General features: G+C 36.8%; 1 protein-coding gene across 1 annotated transcript in view; it reads left to right on the top strand.

Annotated features, from left to right (window-relative positions):
• Positions 1-18081, top strand: part of SCN1A (sodium voltage-gated channel alpha subunit 1) — a 96223-nt gene that overhangs the window by 29331 nt on the left and 48811 nt on the right. Inside the window, exons 7-14 of the mRNA XM_070357846.1 lie at positions 3653-3716; positions 4280-4421; positions 5076-5282; positions 7430-7714; positions 8935-9315; positions 10566-10698; positions 15896-16134; positions 17438-17611. Of these exons, the coding sequence (XP_070213947.1) occupies positions 3653-3716; positions 4280-4421; positions 5076-5282; positions 7430-7714; positions 8935-9315; positions 10566-10698; positions 15896-16134; positions 17438-17611 (1625 nt within the window). The remainder of the gene's footprint in view (positions 1-3652; positions 3717-4279; positions 4422-5075; positions 5283-7429; positions 7715-8934; positions 9316-10565; positions 10699-15895; positions 16135-17437; positions 17612-18081) is intronic.

Here is an 18081-nt window from a genome sequence, read left to right as displayed (position 1 = left end):
AGGAGAGATAAGAAAGCCTTCCTCAGTGATCACAACAAAGAAATAGAGGAAAACAATAAAATAGGAAAGACTAGAGATCTCTTCAAGAAAATTAGAGATACCAAGGAAACATTTCATGCAAAGATGGGCACAATAAAAGACAAAAATGGTTTGGACCTAACAGAAGCAGAAGGTATTAAGAAGAGGTGGCAAGAATGCACAGAAGAACTATACAAAAAGATCTTAATGACCCAGATAATCAGGATGGTATGATCACTCACCTAGAACCAGGACATCCAGACATCCTGGAGTCCTAAGTCAAGTGGGCCTTAGGAACAAACCTAGTGGAGGTGATGGAATTCCAGTAGAGCTATTTCAAATCCTCAAAGATGATGCTGTTAAAATGTTGCACTCAATATGCCAGCAAATTTGGAAAACTCAGCAGTGGCCACAGGACAGGAACAGGTCAGTTTTCATTCCATTCCCAAAGAAAAGCAATGCCAAAGAATGCTCAAACTACCACACAATTGCACTCATCTCACACGCTAGCAAATTAATGCTGAAAATTCTCCAAGCCAGGCTTCAACAGTACATGAACCATGAACTTCCAGATGTTCAAGCTGGATTTAGAAAAGTCAGAGGAACCAGAGATGTTAATACCCAACCACCTGACCTGCCTCCTGAGAAATCTGTATGTAGCTCAGGAAGCAACAGAACTGGAAATGGAACAACAGACTGGTTCCCAATTGGGAAAGGAATATGTCAAGGCTGTATATGCAGAGTATATTATGAGAAATACTGGACTAGATGAAACACAAGCTGAAATCAACATTGGAATATCAATAACTTCAGATACACAGATGACATCACCCTTATGACTGAAAGTGAAGAAGAACTAAAGAGCCTCTTATGAAGGTGAAAGAGGAGAATGAAAAAGTTGGTTTAAAACTCAACATTCAGAAAACTAAGATCATGGCATCCGGTCCCATCACTTCATGGCAAATGGATGGGGAAACAGTGGAAACAGTGTCTGACTTTATTTTGGGGGGCTCCAGAATCACTGCAGATGTTGACTGCAGCCATGAAATTAAAAGACACTTGCTCCTTGAAAGAAAAGCTATGACCAACACATTACTTTGCCAACAAAGGTCTGTCTAGTCAAAGCTAGATTTTTTTTTAGTCAGAGCTACTGGTTTTTCCAGTGGTCATGTATGGATGTGAGAGTTGGACTATAAGGAAAGTTGGGCACCTAAAAATTGATGCTTTTGAACTGTGGTGTTGGAGAAGACTCTTGAGAGTCCCTTGGACTACAAAGAGATCCAACCAGTCCATCCTAAAGGAAATCAGTCCTGAATATTCATTCAAGGACTGATGCTGAACTGAAACTCCAATACTTTGGCCTCCTGATGAGAAGAACTGACTCACTGGAAAAGACCCTGATGCTGGGAAAGATTGAAGGCAGAAGGAGAAGGGGATGACAGAGGATGAGATCATTGGATGGCATCACTGACTCAGTGGACATGAGTTTGAGTAAATTCCAGGAGTTGGCTTTGGACAGTGAGGCCTGGCGTGCTGCAGCATGGGGTCACAAAGAGTTGGACACAGCTGAGCAACTGAACGGAATTGAACTGAAAGTAAAGATAGCATAATAAAAAAACTATTTCGATATTTGCCAAAACTAATGCAATATTGTAAAGTTTAAAAATAAAATAAAATTAAAAAAATAATGGGTCTCTTATAGTTGTAAATCTGGAATATACCTTGATTGATACAGATGAACTCTTCCATGATATTATTGACATGCCAACAAGTAATTTGCAAATAATTATAAATTGCTACATTAAGACAAATGATGAGAAAAATACATGTAAGAGGAACACATGAAACGTCTCTTATTCATTTCATATGATGCCCATCAGTTCACTGATGTCACCAACTCCCTGAAATCTGTTTTTCTTTTTAATCAAGAAACTGGTTATGAGGGTGTCACTTATGATTTATTCACTTTAAGGAAAATGTATTGAACTCCATCTTCTTACATTGAAAATAAAGGAAGTTAAGAATATCTGAGGCTATTTCAGCCCTAAAAATCTGTCTTATCATTTTTTCTAATAATATTCCATTTGTTGAAAAAAGAGTATTTTAAACTAAATGCACCTATAGATAAAATGGTTTGTTTTTGAAAGTGATAGAAAATCTAATTTATTAAAATCAAAGATAAACATTATGCTTGAGTTATATTTTATTCAGATTAAACTTCTAGATCACTGAGTTTAATGGACAAAACTTCCCTTATAAATACCTAGTATCAAAAATTTTTCCAGAAAATGTCATATTTCTTTCACATTGTTTAATTTTAATTACAAGTTAAGAAATTATACCTTTGTTTTCTTATGTTCAGAGATGACATGGGGAATTAAAATATTTTATTATGCATCTTTGTATCTCTTACAAAACTACATAGAATAAATTTTTCAGAAAATTTAACATCTAGAAAATATTTTTTCTTATAAAATCCTAAATTGTTCTTTTTACAAAACGACTCTTTAATTTCATGTGTTTCAATTTTTGTCATCCCTTTACTTATTCATTCAGTAAACTTTATTGAAAGGCTGGAATGAAGTGAAGGTTAAGTTGCTCATTCATGTTCAACTCTTTGCAACCCCAAGGAATATACAGTCCATCAAATTCTCCAGGCCAGATTACTGGAGTGGGTAGCCTTTCCCTTCTCCAGGAGATCTTCCCAATCCAGGGATTGAACCCAGGTCTCCTGCGTTGCAGTTGGATTCTTTACCAGCTGAGGCACAAGGAAAGCCCTGTTGAAAGGCTACTATGTCCAAATACTATGTATTCCCAAATAATATGGAAATAACCGATGATTCATTTTTCAAGGAGTTGTAAACAAATAATTACAACACAAGACAGTGAATGTAATAATAATGGGTATATGTGTTTCTGGTAGCATAGTGAGAGTTCTTAATTCTGCCTATCTTCATTGGAAGAAAGTAGGAGATATCAAGGAATAGTTCATGAAGAGTTGACATTTCAACAGGATATTGAAAGAATCTAAGGACTTTGCCCAGAGACAGAAAACTTAGAGTTAATAAAATATTCACCTATAATAATTATTTTAGCTTTAGTATTTAAGATTATTTTTAAATTTCACTTATTTTAATAATTGACATGGTTTATGCATCTTTTATGTTACCTATGACATATTTTATAAATTGGTAGAATAATAATTTATTAGTCATTTATAAAGTGTTAAAAAATATAGACTACTGTTCAGAAAAGCTAAAATTCCTTTCTTTTGAAGTATGTGGCAGTCTTGAGAAAGCAAAGAAATCCCTATCATTCTTATCTATTTGTAGAGAATGAAATTTTTATTTTTCATGAGGAGGGTAGAAAAACACTGTTACTTTTAAAAATGTTATGTTAGTTCCTGTGATTATCGCTTGTTTTACCTTCACAAAGAACAAATGTCTTCTACTCTTACGTAAGCATCCAGTCCCCTTGATATAATAGCTAATATTTAGAGGGAGTAATAGTTCTGCCTTGGAATAAATTATATTATGTATTTAAAACTACAAACTTAAAAAGTAGAATCAGATCTTAATCTTATTTTGCAGTGTCATGCAAATGTTCATCGTGTGACTTTTTTTTTCCCAAACAGGATATCATTATTTTCTGGAGGGTTTTTCAGATGCACTACTGTGTGGCAATAGCTCAGATGCGGGGTAAGCCAATAATCTGTATGTGTGCATACATATTTTCTCTTTTTTTGTACAAACTGACAGATAACAGCCAGCTAATTTTATTTATAGTAATTTGTGATAATTAAGATTTTTTTATTTATAAGGTGAGGGATTATTTAAATGTTAGGCAAGCTTTCATGTTGTGTAAAACAAGAAGGAACACTTTAGCTTTAATGCCAGTTCCTTTAGATGAGTATTCATGAGCTATGAGTCAACTCTGGAGCATCCATGCTAAGAAAATGAACTAAACACATGTTAACACGCTGATTACGGACAGAAAATAGTTTTGTAAAATATTACTAGGCATGCTATACAATATTTTAATGATGACATCAGGTGATTAGTAAAATTATATTAAGTCAAAAGTTGGGAAATGTGTTACTTATTTAATACTTTCATCCTTTCATACTTATTTCATACTTATTACATACTTTCATCCCTTGAAATAGCAAATCTTTCTAGCTCAAATATTTAAAGTATAGTGTGCTACCAAAATAAAAACACAGCAGAGCTTCTTATAATACTTTCTTTTGCCGCATTTACAGCCAATGTCCAGAAGGATACATGTGTGTGAAAGCTGGTAGAAATCCCAATTATGGCTACACAAGCTTTGATACCTTCAGTTGGGCTTTTTTGTCACTGTTTCGACTGATGACTCAGGACTTCTGGGAAAATCTTTACCAGCTGGTGAGAACCTGAGGCAACACATATTGTGTTTAATTGGAAGTATATAAGAAAACCAACTTAGTTATGAAATCCAAACCACACCATAATATAATGGAAAGAGCAGACCTTGAAATCAGAAGACTTGACTTTCTTTGTCTTATTGATTATAACACATATTAAGCATAGCAGTGTGTTATGAACACAATTCTGTCTCATTTCCCCTTGATCTCTAAAAATATTCCCCACTCTTCCCATACACAGATGCTCCTAAATGGAAAAGCACAGGTTCCTCTCAATTCCGTTTACCCCCTCAGGTATTATCCTTCAGGTGGCAGGTGATGAAGATGAATAAACAGATGTAGAAGGATAAGTTTGGTCTCTTCCTGACTTTACTCAAAGGTTCAGCTCTTTAATGGAGATCCCCATGGTATATTATTTGACTCTGCTTTATTCCTGGTAAATCCAGGAATTCCCTCCTACAGATTAGAATGCTAAATGCATGAGTTAGGGGAGAAGGAAGAGGATGAGGTTAAAGAAACAGATAGTCAACAAAGTAGGAGGGGATGTGACCATCATAATTACTTATATCAGAGTCCTACACAAAGTAAGTTGACAATTGAAGCCACCAGTTAGAAAAATATTGTAAAAAAATAATTCTGGTATTCTTGTTTTCAGACATTACGTGCTGCTGGAAAAACATACATGATATTTTTTGTGCTGGTCATTTTCTTGGGCTCCTTCTATCTAATAAATTTGATCCTGGCTGTGGTGGCCATGGCCTATGAAGAACAGAATCAGGCCACCTTAGAAGAGGCGGAACAGAAAGAGGCTGAATTTCAGCAGATGCTCGAACAACTTAAAAAGCAACAGGAGGCAGCTCAGGTAAATTCACCAAATCAAGTATGTCCTGTCTTGTGGTATGAACCTTTTTTTTATTGTTTTGGTTGTTACAACAACACTGGAAAGAAAGTGAGAACCAGATGATCATTTGTACTTAGGAGAAGCTGATAGTATAGGGGGGTTAGTCAGTATTTCTACATTATTTTGATCATCTGTAAATCCTTTAGTTTAACTATTCTAAAATGTTTATAATATTGACCACAATATTATAAACAATATTATAAAATATTGTTTATATATTTATTATAAAATATTGACCACAATATTATAAAATAGCAATATTCATGCACATTTAATCATCTTAAAAATTTTAGAATTCAAGGAAAAATGTGATTTTGAGGTCTTCTCAGGTGAGAAATTTTACTGAATGAGTATACTGGCATTAGAAGAAAACCCTAAGAAATCATCTTCTTTTAGAAAAAAATGTATTGGTTATTGTGTAAAAAGATGTTCATGTAGTTCTTAGAAGACAGTCTTTACCCAAAAATATGTTGTCTTTTGTGTGGTTGCTTGTCTTTCTAAATAAAGAAGTGATCAAATAATGTAATGCTCTCTGATACAGCAGTAGGCATATAAAAGTCACCAATTTTATGGAGATCAGGGAACCTGAGAATTACTTCATCTTATAGTATGATAAAATGCCCTTCCTATCACTTCCGTCTTTCTTCACTTCTGTTTAGCATCAAAACTCATTGTCTTTACTATAAAAGAAAGTTGATTGGGGAATATTAATTTATTTGGAAGCCTATATTGAGGGCACTCTTGGAACAATGAAAATCATCACAAAGTTCCAACAAGCTGTGATAAACAGCACTGTTTTCATCCCATGACCATGTAGCCAGCAAAAACCAGTGCTGACTTGAAAAACTGGGGATGATCTTTGGAGAACTGAATGTCTTGTCTTGCTTAGCAGAAACTATTGACCCTCCGGTCTCTAGTCTTTTGGATAGAGTTTTGTAGACGTGAGATGGGATATCACCTTCTATAAATTTGATTGATAATATTTTGAGGGTACTGGACAATCCTGTTTCAATAGCTAGAAAGAGGCCCTCAGTTCTTTATCTCATGCCTCCTATCTTTGGATATGACCCCAAGTAACTCATCACCTTTTCTTCCATGCTCTAGTTTTGTTTTGTTTTGTTTTTCCCCCCAGTGAAAAAAAGACAGTGCTAATTACCAATTTTTCAGTTCAGTTCAGTCGCTCAGTCATGTCCGACTCTTTGCAACCCCATGAATCTCAGCATGCCAGGCCTCCCTGTCCATCACCATCTCCTGGAGTTCACTGAGACTCACGTCCATTGAGTCAGTGATGCCATCCAGCCATCTCATCCTCTGTCGTCCCCTTCTCCTCCTGCCCCCAATCCCTCCCAGCATCAGAGTCTTTTCCAATGAGTCAACTCTTCTCATGAGGTGGCCAAAGTACTGGAGTTTCAGCTTTAGCATCGTTCCTTCCAAAGAAATCCCAGGGCTGATCTCCTTCAGAATGGACTGGTTGGATCTCCTTGCAGTCCAAGGGACTCTCAAGAGTCTTCTCCAACACCACAGTTCAAAAGCATCAATTTTTCGGTGCTCAGCTTTCTTCACAGTCCAACTCTCACATCCATACATGACCACTGGAAAAACCATAGCCTTGACTAGACGGACCTTTGTTGGCAAAGTAATGTCTCTGCTTTTGAATATGCTATCTAGGTTGGTCATAACTTCCCTTCCAAGGAGTAAGCGTCTTTTAATTTCATGGCTGCAGTCACCATCTGCAGTGATTTTGGAGCCCCCAAAAATAAAGTCTGACACTGTTTCCCCATCTATTTCCCATGAAGTGATGGGACCAGATGCCATTTTTTAGAGTAAATCAAATCCCCAAAGAAATATGAATATATGTTCTTGTTGGTGTCTGATCCTTTTGAGTATGTGGTCTGTAAAAATGTTAGCACAGAGAAAATCAATTTATTTCTAAAAGCCTATATTAGATGGACAGGAAAAAAAAATCCCTCATATTTGCAGTTTCTTCAGTGTAAGATTAACTGGAGTCAGCTGAATTTTTTTTAAAATACTTTGCAAATACTTGAGCTATATTTTTAAAAGTAAGTTCTTCTCCACTTCTGTGCTGAAACCATGTCTCCTCAATGTAGCAGGCAGCAGCTGTAACTGCCTCAGAGCATTCCAGAGAACCTAGTGCAGCAGGCAGGCTCTCAGACAGCTCGTCTGAAGCCTCCAAGTTGAGTTCCAAGAGTGCAAAGGAAAGAAGAAATCGGAGAAAGAAAAGAAAACAGAAAGAGCAATCTGGTGGAGAAGAGAAAGATGATGATGAATTCCAGAAATCTGAATCTGAAGACAGCATCAGGAGGAAAGGGTTTCGCTTCTCCATAGAAGGGAATCGGTTGACATACGAAAAGAGGTACTCCTCCCCACACCAGGTATGGCACTGCAGAGTTAAATGATGCCTGGATGGAAATTAGAACATGAAGCTGGCAGGGGGACGGGGAAGGGGAGGGTGGTGGCTGGGAGGAGAAGTGACTACAACTTAGGAATTTTTATCAACTGAATTGACTGCTTTTTAAAATTTATATATATATATATTTAAACCTATCCTTTCTGTACAGTTTGAAAGAATTTTAGTTTGCATATATATAAACTTGAAGCTTGGTGTGTATGTGTGTATTAGTCACTCAGTCATATCCTCGCAACCCCATGAACTGTGGCCCACCAGGCCCCTCTGTCCTTGGAATTCTCCAGGTAAGAATACTGGAGTGGGTTGACATTCCCTTCTCCTGGGGATTTTCCTGACTCAAGGATCAAACCCAGGTATCCTGCACTGAAGGAGGATTCTTTACATCTGAATCACAAGAGAAAGCTCTACAGCTTGGTGTATTAAGGTAGCACAGCATCAAAAGTCAGGAGACCTGAATTCTCACCTGAACTTGTCTCCTGGCACTTGTTCTAACTAATATCTTTCTGGTCCACAGCCTTTTTAACAAGAAAAAATGTGGATAACTAATCAGTAATGTCCTTTTTTCTTTTTCATTATTTTATGTTGTGTGTGTGGGTTTTTTTTTTTTTAACCCAGACTTCTTTATAAGCCATAATGCATGCTTCTGAAAATATTCACTGTGGTATGCTTTATGAAAAAGCACATCACTCTGAATTTCAGAGGTCTTAGCTTCAAGCTCCAACAACACTGTGCCTACTAGATGCAATGGAAATAATTCAAGTGATATTAGGAGGATGGATTTAAACAATTTGTGCAAAGTGTTGGAATTTCTTGAAGGGAAAGAGCAGCGGAAACAGATATGCCCTTGTTAGGGTCATGCTGTTATTGAGTGTTTACAGTGTCCACTGTTAGGTGCTAAAGATGTTTGCTTTTGAACTTGAAAAATGTAGTTCAGGGTTTTGTTTTTCAATACCTTTAAGTTGCGGTCTATCTCTCCAGTTATTAATCTCAAGGGCTAGAAACCTTCTCTTATAAACTAATTTAATTTAATCTGAATGCACATAAAATGAGAATGTTAATCAAGGAATGAGTCACATTCTGTTAAGAATGCTGAAATCCCCTTCAACTTAATCTTACAAAATAAAAGCACATTCCAAATGACCATACTAATATGAGTTTAATTTCTTTTCGGTTTCAAACTTATAGTCTTTGTTGAGCATCCGTGGCTCCTTATTTTCTCCAAGGCGAAATAGCAGAACAAGCCTTTTCAGCTTCAGAGGGCGAGCAAAGGATGTGGGATCAGAGAACGACTTTGCTGATGATGAGCACAGCACCTTCGAGGATAACGAGAGCCGCAGAGACTCCTTGTTTGTGCCCCGACGGCATGGAGAGCGACGCAACAGTAACTTAAGTCAGACCAGTAGGTCGTCCCGAATGCTGGCCGTGTTTCCAGCCAATGGGAAGATGCACAGCACTGTGGATTGCAATGGTGTGGTTTCCTTGGTTGGTGGACCTTCGGTTCCTACATCGCCTGTTGGACAGCTTCTGCCAGAGGTGATAATAGATAAGCCAGCTACTGATGACAATGTAAGGAAGTTTTAAATAGTTCAGGCATGGAAGGCCCATGATTGCTGTACCAGCCAGTGTTTCTACAGAATGGAACCCCTTGAGAATGATTCCTGGTTGGTCAAGCTGTGAATGCACCTGCATCTTGTAATACCTTTAAAAGACTAACCAACTAAAACTTAAGGCCTCAACACTCTCTTGCATAACACCTGAATGCATTTATTTATTAAATGTGCTAAGGATAAATTATACACAGTAATAAATGACTGCCTCCAGTTGGAGGATTTGCTATATACCCATGCTGAACTACCTTTAGATAGCAGGCCATCCACTAAAGACCTGGTATAAGAATAAATGAACGATTCCTATATTTAAGTGTAAAGGGTGTATAATAAATCTTTCCAACAGATTCTTCGATATAGCTTGCTTTAGTGTAGAAGATTTCAAGAACACTGTGCCTAAATAGATAGCTTTATTATTATCTTCAAATTTCTAGTACTCATACTTGTCTTACTAAAAAATAATGCTGATATAGGTCTTCTCAAAACTAATCTAAATGAAGAGACACACAAAATTATTAATATAGACAGTTAAAAGAATTCTCTGTGTACAAAGGTATGTGTTTGTGAATATATACCCGGATAAGGAATTTCTAAACACGTGCTGCCTCTTATTAGACCTGGATATATATCAGCATGAATGAGGCATGATCAAGTCAGAACTAGATGACTTATTGCTTTGGTACCCTGGATGAAACTGTTGTCCATGCAGCATGTATTGTTGTTTTTTTTAATATACAGCTTGTGTTGTCGATGACCATCTGTGTCTTGTGTCCAGAAAATGAGATGGCAGCTACGTGTGTTCTAATTATTTGTATTCCTTTAAAAATAAAGGGCTACCTTCTCAAAATAAAATGCTGTGATCATTTAGGTGACTTTTCAAGTTATTGCTTTCTGCTGTTAGTTCTGACATAAGCAAATTGTTAAATATGTCACTCACAGGGTTTATCAAGGATATCAAAATTACATTGTCACCTAAAACTATAAAATCAGAGGGTAAAAAGAAAACCCTTAGTTTTGGTGTATGAATAAATGGCTAACAGTTTGGACAGTCCAGGTTAATGCTACAATAAGTCAGCAATATCTGCCATCACTAATTAAATATGAATGTGCATGATGCATGTATTTCATGAATTTCACTGTGTCACAATGGTTGTTTGCTTATCATATTGCCCAAGTTAAGCATTGAATACATTAACATTTTCTTTACAGGGAACAACCACTGAAACTGAAATGAGAAAGAGAAGGTCAAGTTCTTTTCATGTTTCCATGGACTTTCTAGAAGATCCATCTCAAAGGCAAAGAGCAATGAGCATAGCCAGCATTTTAACAAATACAGTAGAAGGTTTGTAACAAATTCCATTTCCATTTCGGTTGTTTTCACTGAATTTATATTGTCTTATTTGAAACACATGTCAGTAAGTTGGAAGTAGTGTATTCCAAAGAAAACATCATAGGTCTTATTTAAGAGTTATTTGTTATATATTTCTGTATTCTAGAAACTTTTTTAAAAGTTACTTAAACTCCATGGTTTTTGCAACTCTAAAGAATGTATCCTGTATGTTTTGTTGGGGAGTCTCTCAGTAATGACCGACTCTTTGCCACCCCATGTACTGCACTACACCAGGCTTCCCTGTCCTTCACCATTTTGCAGAGCTTGCTCAAACTCATGTCCGTTGACTTGGTGATGCCATCCAACCATCTTGTGCTCTGTTGTTCCCTTCTCCTCCTGCTTTCTATCTTTTCCAGCATCAGGGTCTTTTCTAATAATTCTGTTCTTTGCATCAGGTAGCCAAAGTATTGGACTTTCAGCTTCAGCATCAGTCTCTCCAATGAATATTCAGGATTGATTTTCTTTAGAATTGACTGGTTTGATCTCCTTGCAGTCCAAGGGACTCTCAAGAGTCTTCTCCAACACCACAGTTGAAGAGTTGAAAAGCATCAATTCTTTGATGCTCAGCCTTCTTTATGGTCCAACTCTCACATCCATACATGACTACTGGAAAGACCATAGCTTTGACTATATGGACCTTTGTCAGCACAGTAATGTCTCTGCTTTTTAATACGCTGTCTAGGTTAATTATATCTTTTCTTCCAAGGAACAGGCATCTTTTAATTTCATGGCTGCAGTCATCATCTGCAGTGATTTTGGAGTCCAAGAAAATAGTCTGTTACTGTTTCCATTGTTTCCCTATCTGTTTGCCATGAAGTGATGGGACCAGATAGCGTGATCTTAATTTTTTTAATTTTGAGTTCTAAGCCAACTTTTTCACTCTCCTCTTTCACCTTTATTAAGAGACTCTTCAGTTCCTCTTTGCTTTCTGCTGTTAAGGTGGTGTTATCTGCATATCTGAGGTTATTGATATTTCTTCCAGCAATCTAAATTCCAGCCCAGTATTTTGCATGATGTGTTCTGCATATAAGTTAAATAAGCAGAGTGACAATATACAGCCTTGACGTACTCCTTTCCCAATTTTGAACCAGTCCATTGTTCCATGTCCAGTTCTAACTGTTGCTTCTTGACCTGCATATAGATTTCTTAGGAAGCAGGTAAGGTGGTCTGGTATTCCCATCTCTTAAAGAATTTTCCACAGCTTGTTGTGATCCACACTGTCAAAGGCTTTAGTGTAGTCAATGAAATGAAAGTAGATGTTTTTTCTGGAATTCTCTTGCTTTTTCTATGATCCACTGGATGTTTGCAATTTGATCTCTGATTCCTCTGCCTTTTCTAAGTCTAGCTTGAACATCTAGAAGTTCTTGGTTCAAGTTCTCAATTCTCTTGACAGAGAATTCTCTTGACAGAGAATTTTCATTTTTTTTTTAAATATTTTAGGCTTATTTATTTTCTTCTAAATAGCTTTATTAAGAGATAAATGACATTCGGTAAACTGCACATATTTAAAGACTACAATTTGATAAGTTTTGACATAAGACACCATCATTGCAATCAAGATAGTAAACATAACCATCACCACAAAATATCTCCCAGTGCCATCCATCCCTAGGCAAACACTGATCTTTGCTTACTGTAGATTAGTTTGTATTTTTTAGAGTTTCATATAAATGAAATCATATAATATTGCGCTCTTTTGAGGGGAAAGCTCTGGCATATTTTACTCATGAAACTCTTTTATATACCTTATCTGATAATTTAAAAAATAACCCTTTATCTAAGGAACTGATATTCAGAGAGGCTAAGTCCCAAGTTTACCCAGTTGAACAGTGGTAGTCCTTGGTCTCGGAGGCCATGCATTCTCCATGGCCAACCACAGCCTGGCTAGGGCAACTCCTGCAGTATGCATAGTCTCTGAGATGCTTCGTCTTCATGGCATGAATCTAAGGGGGTGCTTAGCCCACATCTCATGGGTTTGGAGGTTGGAATCAGGACCTGCAGAATCTGAAGATGAGCCCCTTACCTCCAGGACAGTGCACATGTGAAAAATTCCTGTGTCAGAGAAACAGACACGAATGACCTGAATTTTTGTAGGATCTTCATTTGTGAAGGCCACAGGAAGGCTAGTGGAGATCGCAGAGATGAAAAGGGTGGGATAGATGGTGTGCTCCCTTGGTTTTTATTTTTAATTTTTTTTAAAATTAATTTTATTTTATTTTTAAACTTTACATAATTGTATTAGTTTTGCCAAATATCAAAATGAATCCACCACAGGTATACATGTGTTCCCCATCCTGAACCCTCCTCCCTCCTCCCTCCCCATACCATCCCTCTGGGTCGTCCCAGTGCACCAGCCCCAAGCATCCAGTATCGTGCATCAAACCTGGACTGGCATCTCATTTCATACATGATATTTTACATGTTTCCATGCCTTTGCTAGCGTGTGAAATGAGTGCAATTGTATGGTAGTTTGGACATTCTTTGGCATTGCCCTTATTTGGGATTGGAATGAAAACTGACCTTTTCCAGTCTGGTAGCTACTACTGAGTTTTCCAAATTTGCTGGCATATTGAGTGCAGCACTTTCATAGCATCATCTTTTCGGATTTGAAATAACTCAGCTGGAATTCCATCACCTCTACTAGCTTTATTAGTAGTCATGCTTCCTAAGGCCAACTTGACTTCACACTCCAAGATGTCTGACGCTAGGTGAGTGATCACACCATTATGGTTTTCTGTGTCATTAAGATCTTTTTTGTATAGTTCTTCTGTGTATTCTTGCCACCTCTTCTTAATACCTTCTGTTTCTGTTAGGTCCATCCCGTTTCTGTCCTTTATTGTGCCCATCTTTGCATGAAATGTTCCCTTGATAGCTCTAATTTTCTTGAAGAGATCTCTAGTCTTTCCCATTGTTTGTTTTTCTCTATTTCTTTGCATTGTTCACTGATGAAGGCTTTCTTATCTCTTCTTGCTATTCTTTGAAACTCTGCATTCAATAGGTATATCTTTCCTTTTCTCCTTTGCCTTTATCTTCTCTTGTTTTCTCAGCTATTTGTAAAGCCTCCTCAGACCACCATTTTGTCTGTTTACATTTCTTTTTCTTGGGGATGGTTTTGGCCAATGCCTTTTATATAGCATTATGAGCCTCTGTCCATAGTTCTTCAGGCCCTCTGTCTACAGACCTAATCCCTTGAATCTATTTGTCACTTTCACTGTATAATCATAAGGGATTTTATTCAGGTCATAACTGAAGGGCCTAGGGGTTTCCTCTACTTTCTTCCATTTAAGTCTGAATTTGGCAATAAGAAGTTCATGATCTGAGCCACAGTCAGCTCCTGGTCTTGTTTTTGCTGACAGTATAGAGCTCTCTATCTTCAGCTGCAAAGAATATAAACAATCTGATTTTGGTGTTAACCATCTGGTGATGTCCATGTGTGGAGTCATCTCTTGTGTTGTTGAAAGAGGGTGTTTGCTATGACTAGTGTCCTCTTGGAAAAACTCTATTAGCCTTTGTCCTGCTTCATTTTGTACTCCAAGGCCAAATTTGCCTGTTACTCCAGGTATCTCTTGACTTCCTAATTTTGCTCTCCAGTCCCCTATACTGAAAAGGACATCTTTTTTTGTTGTTAGTTCTAGAAGGTCTTGTAAGTCTTCATAAAACCATTCAACTTCAGCTTCTTTGGCATCAGTGGTTGGGGCATAGACCTGGATTACTGTGATATTGAATGATTTGCCTTGGAAGCTACTGAGATCATTCTGCCTCAGACCAAACTACAGGGAGGGAACACAGTCCCACCCATCAACAGAACATTGGATTAAAGATTTGCTGAGCATGGCCTTGCCCACAGAACAAGAGCAAAACAGAGCAAGACCTAGTTTCCCCACAACCAGTCCCTCCCATTAGGAAGCTTCCACAAGCCTCTTATTCTCATCGAGCAGAGGACAGACAGAATGAAAACCACAATCACAGAAAACTAACCAAACTGATCGCATGGGTCACAGCCTTGTCTAACTAAGTGAAACCATGACCCAAGCCGTGTAGGGCCACCCAAGATGGACAGGTCATGGTGGAGAGTTTGGACAGACGTGGTCCACTGGAGAAGAGAATGGCAAACCACTTCAGCATTCTTGCCTTGAGAACCCCATGAACAATATGAAAAGGCAAAAGATGTGACACTGATAGATGAACTCCCCAGGTTGGTAGGCATCCAATATGCTACTGGAGAAGAGCAAATAAATGGCTCCAGAAGGAATGAGGAGATTGAACCAAAGCAGAAACAGCACCCAGTTGTGGATGTGTCTGGTGATGAAATAAAGTCTAATGCTGTAAACAACAATATTTCATAGGAACCTGGAATGTTAGGTCCAAGGATCAGGGTAAATTGGAAGTGGTCAAACAGGAGATGGCAAGAATGAACATCAACATTTTAGGAATCAGTTAACTAAAATGGACCAGAATGGGTGAAATTAATTCAGATGACCATTATATGTACTACTGTGGGGAAGAATCCCTTGGAAGAAATGGAGTAGCCCTCATAGTCAATAAAAGATTCTGAAATGCAGTACTTGGGTGCAGTCTCAAAAATGACAGAATCCTATGTGTGGCAACTCCTTAAAAATGCACAATAAAGTATTTCTGTAAAGGGTTTCTAATCCTATTAGTCATGGTGACCATATCTTCTGTTCCATTTCGTTTAGGACTTCTGATACCATCCTAAACACTCTCAAGACTGGAGGGGAAGAATGGGTTATTCTCACAAAATAAAAACAAACAGCTGATTCTTGGCTCTCTTATAGCCTGAAGATGACAGCATAGCCAGACGTTAACATAGGATTACACACAGTGTCTCTATTAAAAAGACAATCCACGTAACTTAGAGCCAAATATGGAACCACAATATCAATGCATAAGAGAAGACAATCATTCTTTGATACCGCTGTTCTATGTTTATGTCTGAAGAAATTTTGGGGAGGAATCTAAAGAGTAAATTCTATGTTTTAAATCATGTTTTTTAAATAATGAAGTACAAAAATAGGTCGATTATAGCAAATGAGAATGTTTGGTTAGTGAAATCTATTGGATCTGAGAGGAATATATATGTTTAAAAATCTCTTTTGATGGTTGTTTTTATTTTATTTTTTTAATCTAGAACTTGAAGAATCCAGGCAGAAATGCCCACCCTGTTGGTATAAATTTTCCAACATATTCTTAATCTGGGACTGTTCGCCATATTGGTTAAAAGTGAAACATATTGTCAACCTGGTTGTGATGGACCCTTTTGTTGACCTGGCCATCACCATCTGCATTGTCTTAAACACTCTCTTCATGGCCATGGAGCACTATCCCATGACAGACCATTTCAATAATGTGCTTACAGTAGGAAACTTGGTAAGCATATTGGAAGGTAAATGTGTTCAGTCTTCAAATTTTCTGTTTGAGAAACTGTTTGCATTTTATGTCTTATAGCAGTCTTACCACCACCCTTTCTACTTCCTTGCTTTCAAAAGATGGGAATTATATCTAGCTGGCTATACCTTACTCTTTGCCAAAAATAGCCCTTAACAGTCCTTAAGATCCAAGCTGAAACTGAGAAAGACAGCAATATAAAAACAGGCCTATATTACTACTTGAAAAAGTCAATACTGATATTTATAAGTAATACAAGGCACAGAAGCAGTTCATAGTTTAAGAACACACTTTTTGAAATGATATTATCATAGTTTCCCTACATATAGAAGGCTAAAGTAAAATTACAGATCTTTTTATCTTGCTTAGTCATTCATCTTCACTATAAGCCACAACTTATTTAACAATTCACAAATGACTCCAGCTTTTCTACTTCCAAGATCTAGGTAGGGCCTGTATTATTTAATCCATCTAGTCTAGATCAAAGCTATAAAATAATAAAAAACATCCAGTACATTTTGTGCCTTATACGATTAACAAGACCATTTTTGGTGAAGGTTTAAAAAAAAATTGTTAAAGTGTTTGTTGTCTCAGTTTAGGAATATTAGCTTTCATTTGCTGAAATAAAGGTTTCTAAAATAATGTATTCATTTTTCATAATATTTGTTTTGAGGTTTAAAATTCTTGATGTTAGAAAGAAAAATATGTAAAGCATCCTGAATTATAGTGTTCCTATTTTTAAAGTTCTAGTATTTACTGTTGAAGTAATTTTTTCATGTGCAAATAAATAATGATAATAATGCACATATTATAATATAGGCACGCATGCAAAATAACTGTCTGAGTAGAGGGAAATGGGAATAAGCTTATAGATAAAACTGTTTATGGGAAAAGTCTTGTCAGTACCTGTGCTGTATGAAGTCTGGAGGAAAACGCAGTTGATGTAATGGAAAGAACACTGGTTAAAAATAGATTTGCTCTCAAATCCTAGTTTTTCTAACTTTCTAGTTGATGTTGGGCAAGCCACTGAACCCATGTGAAGACATGTTTCCTAATTGGTAAAGTAAGAGTTATGATACTCACATTATGTGTTTAACAGTGTTTCGTTTGAGGATAAAATTAAATAACATATATGAGAGCTTTTTAACAACTATAAATTATTGTGCCAATGTACGCAAGTAATAGAATAATTACTAGTGTAAATATTTTGTTCTAGGAGCAAATATTATGGCATGCTACTTTGTCATTATCTGATGGAATTAGAGTAACTTTGTTTTGATCTTAGGTTTTCACTGGGATCTTTACAGCAGAAATGTTTCTGAAAATTATTGCCATGGATCCTTACTATTATTTCCAAGAAGGCTGGAATATCTTTGATGGTTTTATTGTAACGCTTAGCCTGGTAGAACTTGGCCTGGCCAACGTGGAAGGATTATCAGTTCTCCGTTCATTCCGTTTGGTAAAAAACAAAACAGTACAAAGACAAAAACCTTTCCACCAATCAGGGCTCTTGTATCATAGATTTTACCACACACCATTAACATTTTAAGTTTTCTGTGTAACATTTGCATTGTTAAAAACAGTCCCTAAGTGGAAAAAGATATTCCCACATATTTAGGAAAAAGCTTTATTGCAAAAATCCTGGTCATATAAAGTTGAACATGTTACTCGATTACCATTCCAACTAATTATTGTTTCTAGAGGTGACTGCAGTTAATATTTTTGCATCTAAGAAAATATTTTAATGAAAATGTATTTTAGTAGTACTTTGAAAATATAAACACCCTTTTATATTAGGTGAATAACAATCAGATAAGGATGTGCATGTAGAAACCATTTCTGATTGTATCTCTGGAAAATATTCTCCTTCCCAAAATCAGAGGAGAGAAATCAGAAGAAGTATTTACTTAGTCCACTGATTCACATATA

Source organism: Bos mutus, chromosome 2, assembly GCF_027580195.1.
Source record: "Bos mutus isolate GX-2022 chromosome 2, NWIPB_WYAK_1.1, whole genome shotgun sequence".
In the NCBI taxonomy this organism is placed as follows: domain Eukaryota; kingdom Metazoa; phylum Chordata; class Mammalia; order Artiodactyla; family Bovidae; genus Bos; species Bos mutus.
Note: the sequence above shows the minus strand (reverse complement) of the source record. Positions and strands in the feature narration are given on the sequence as shown.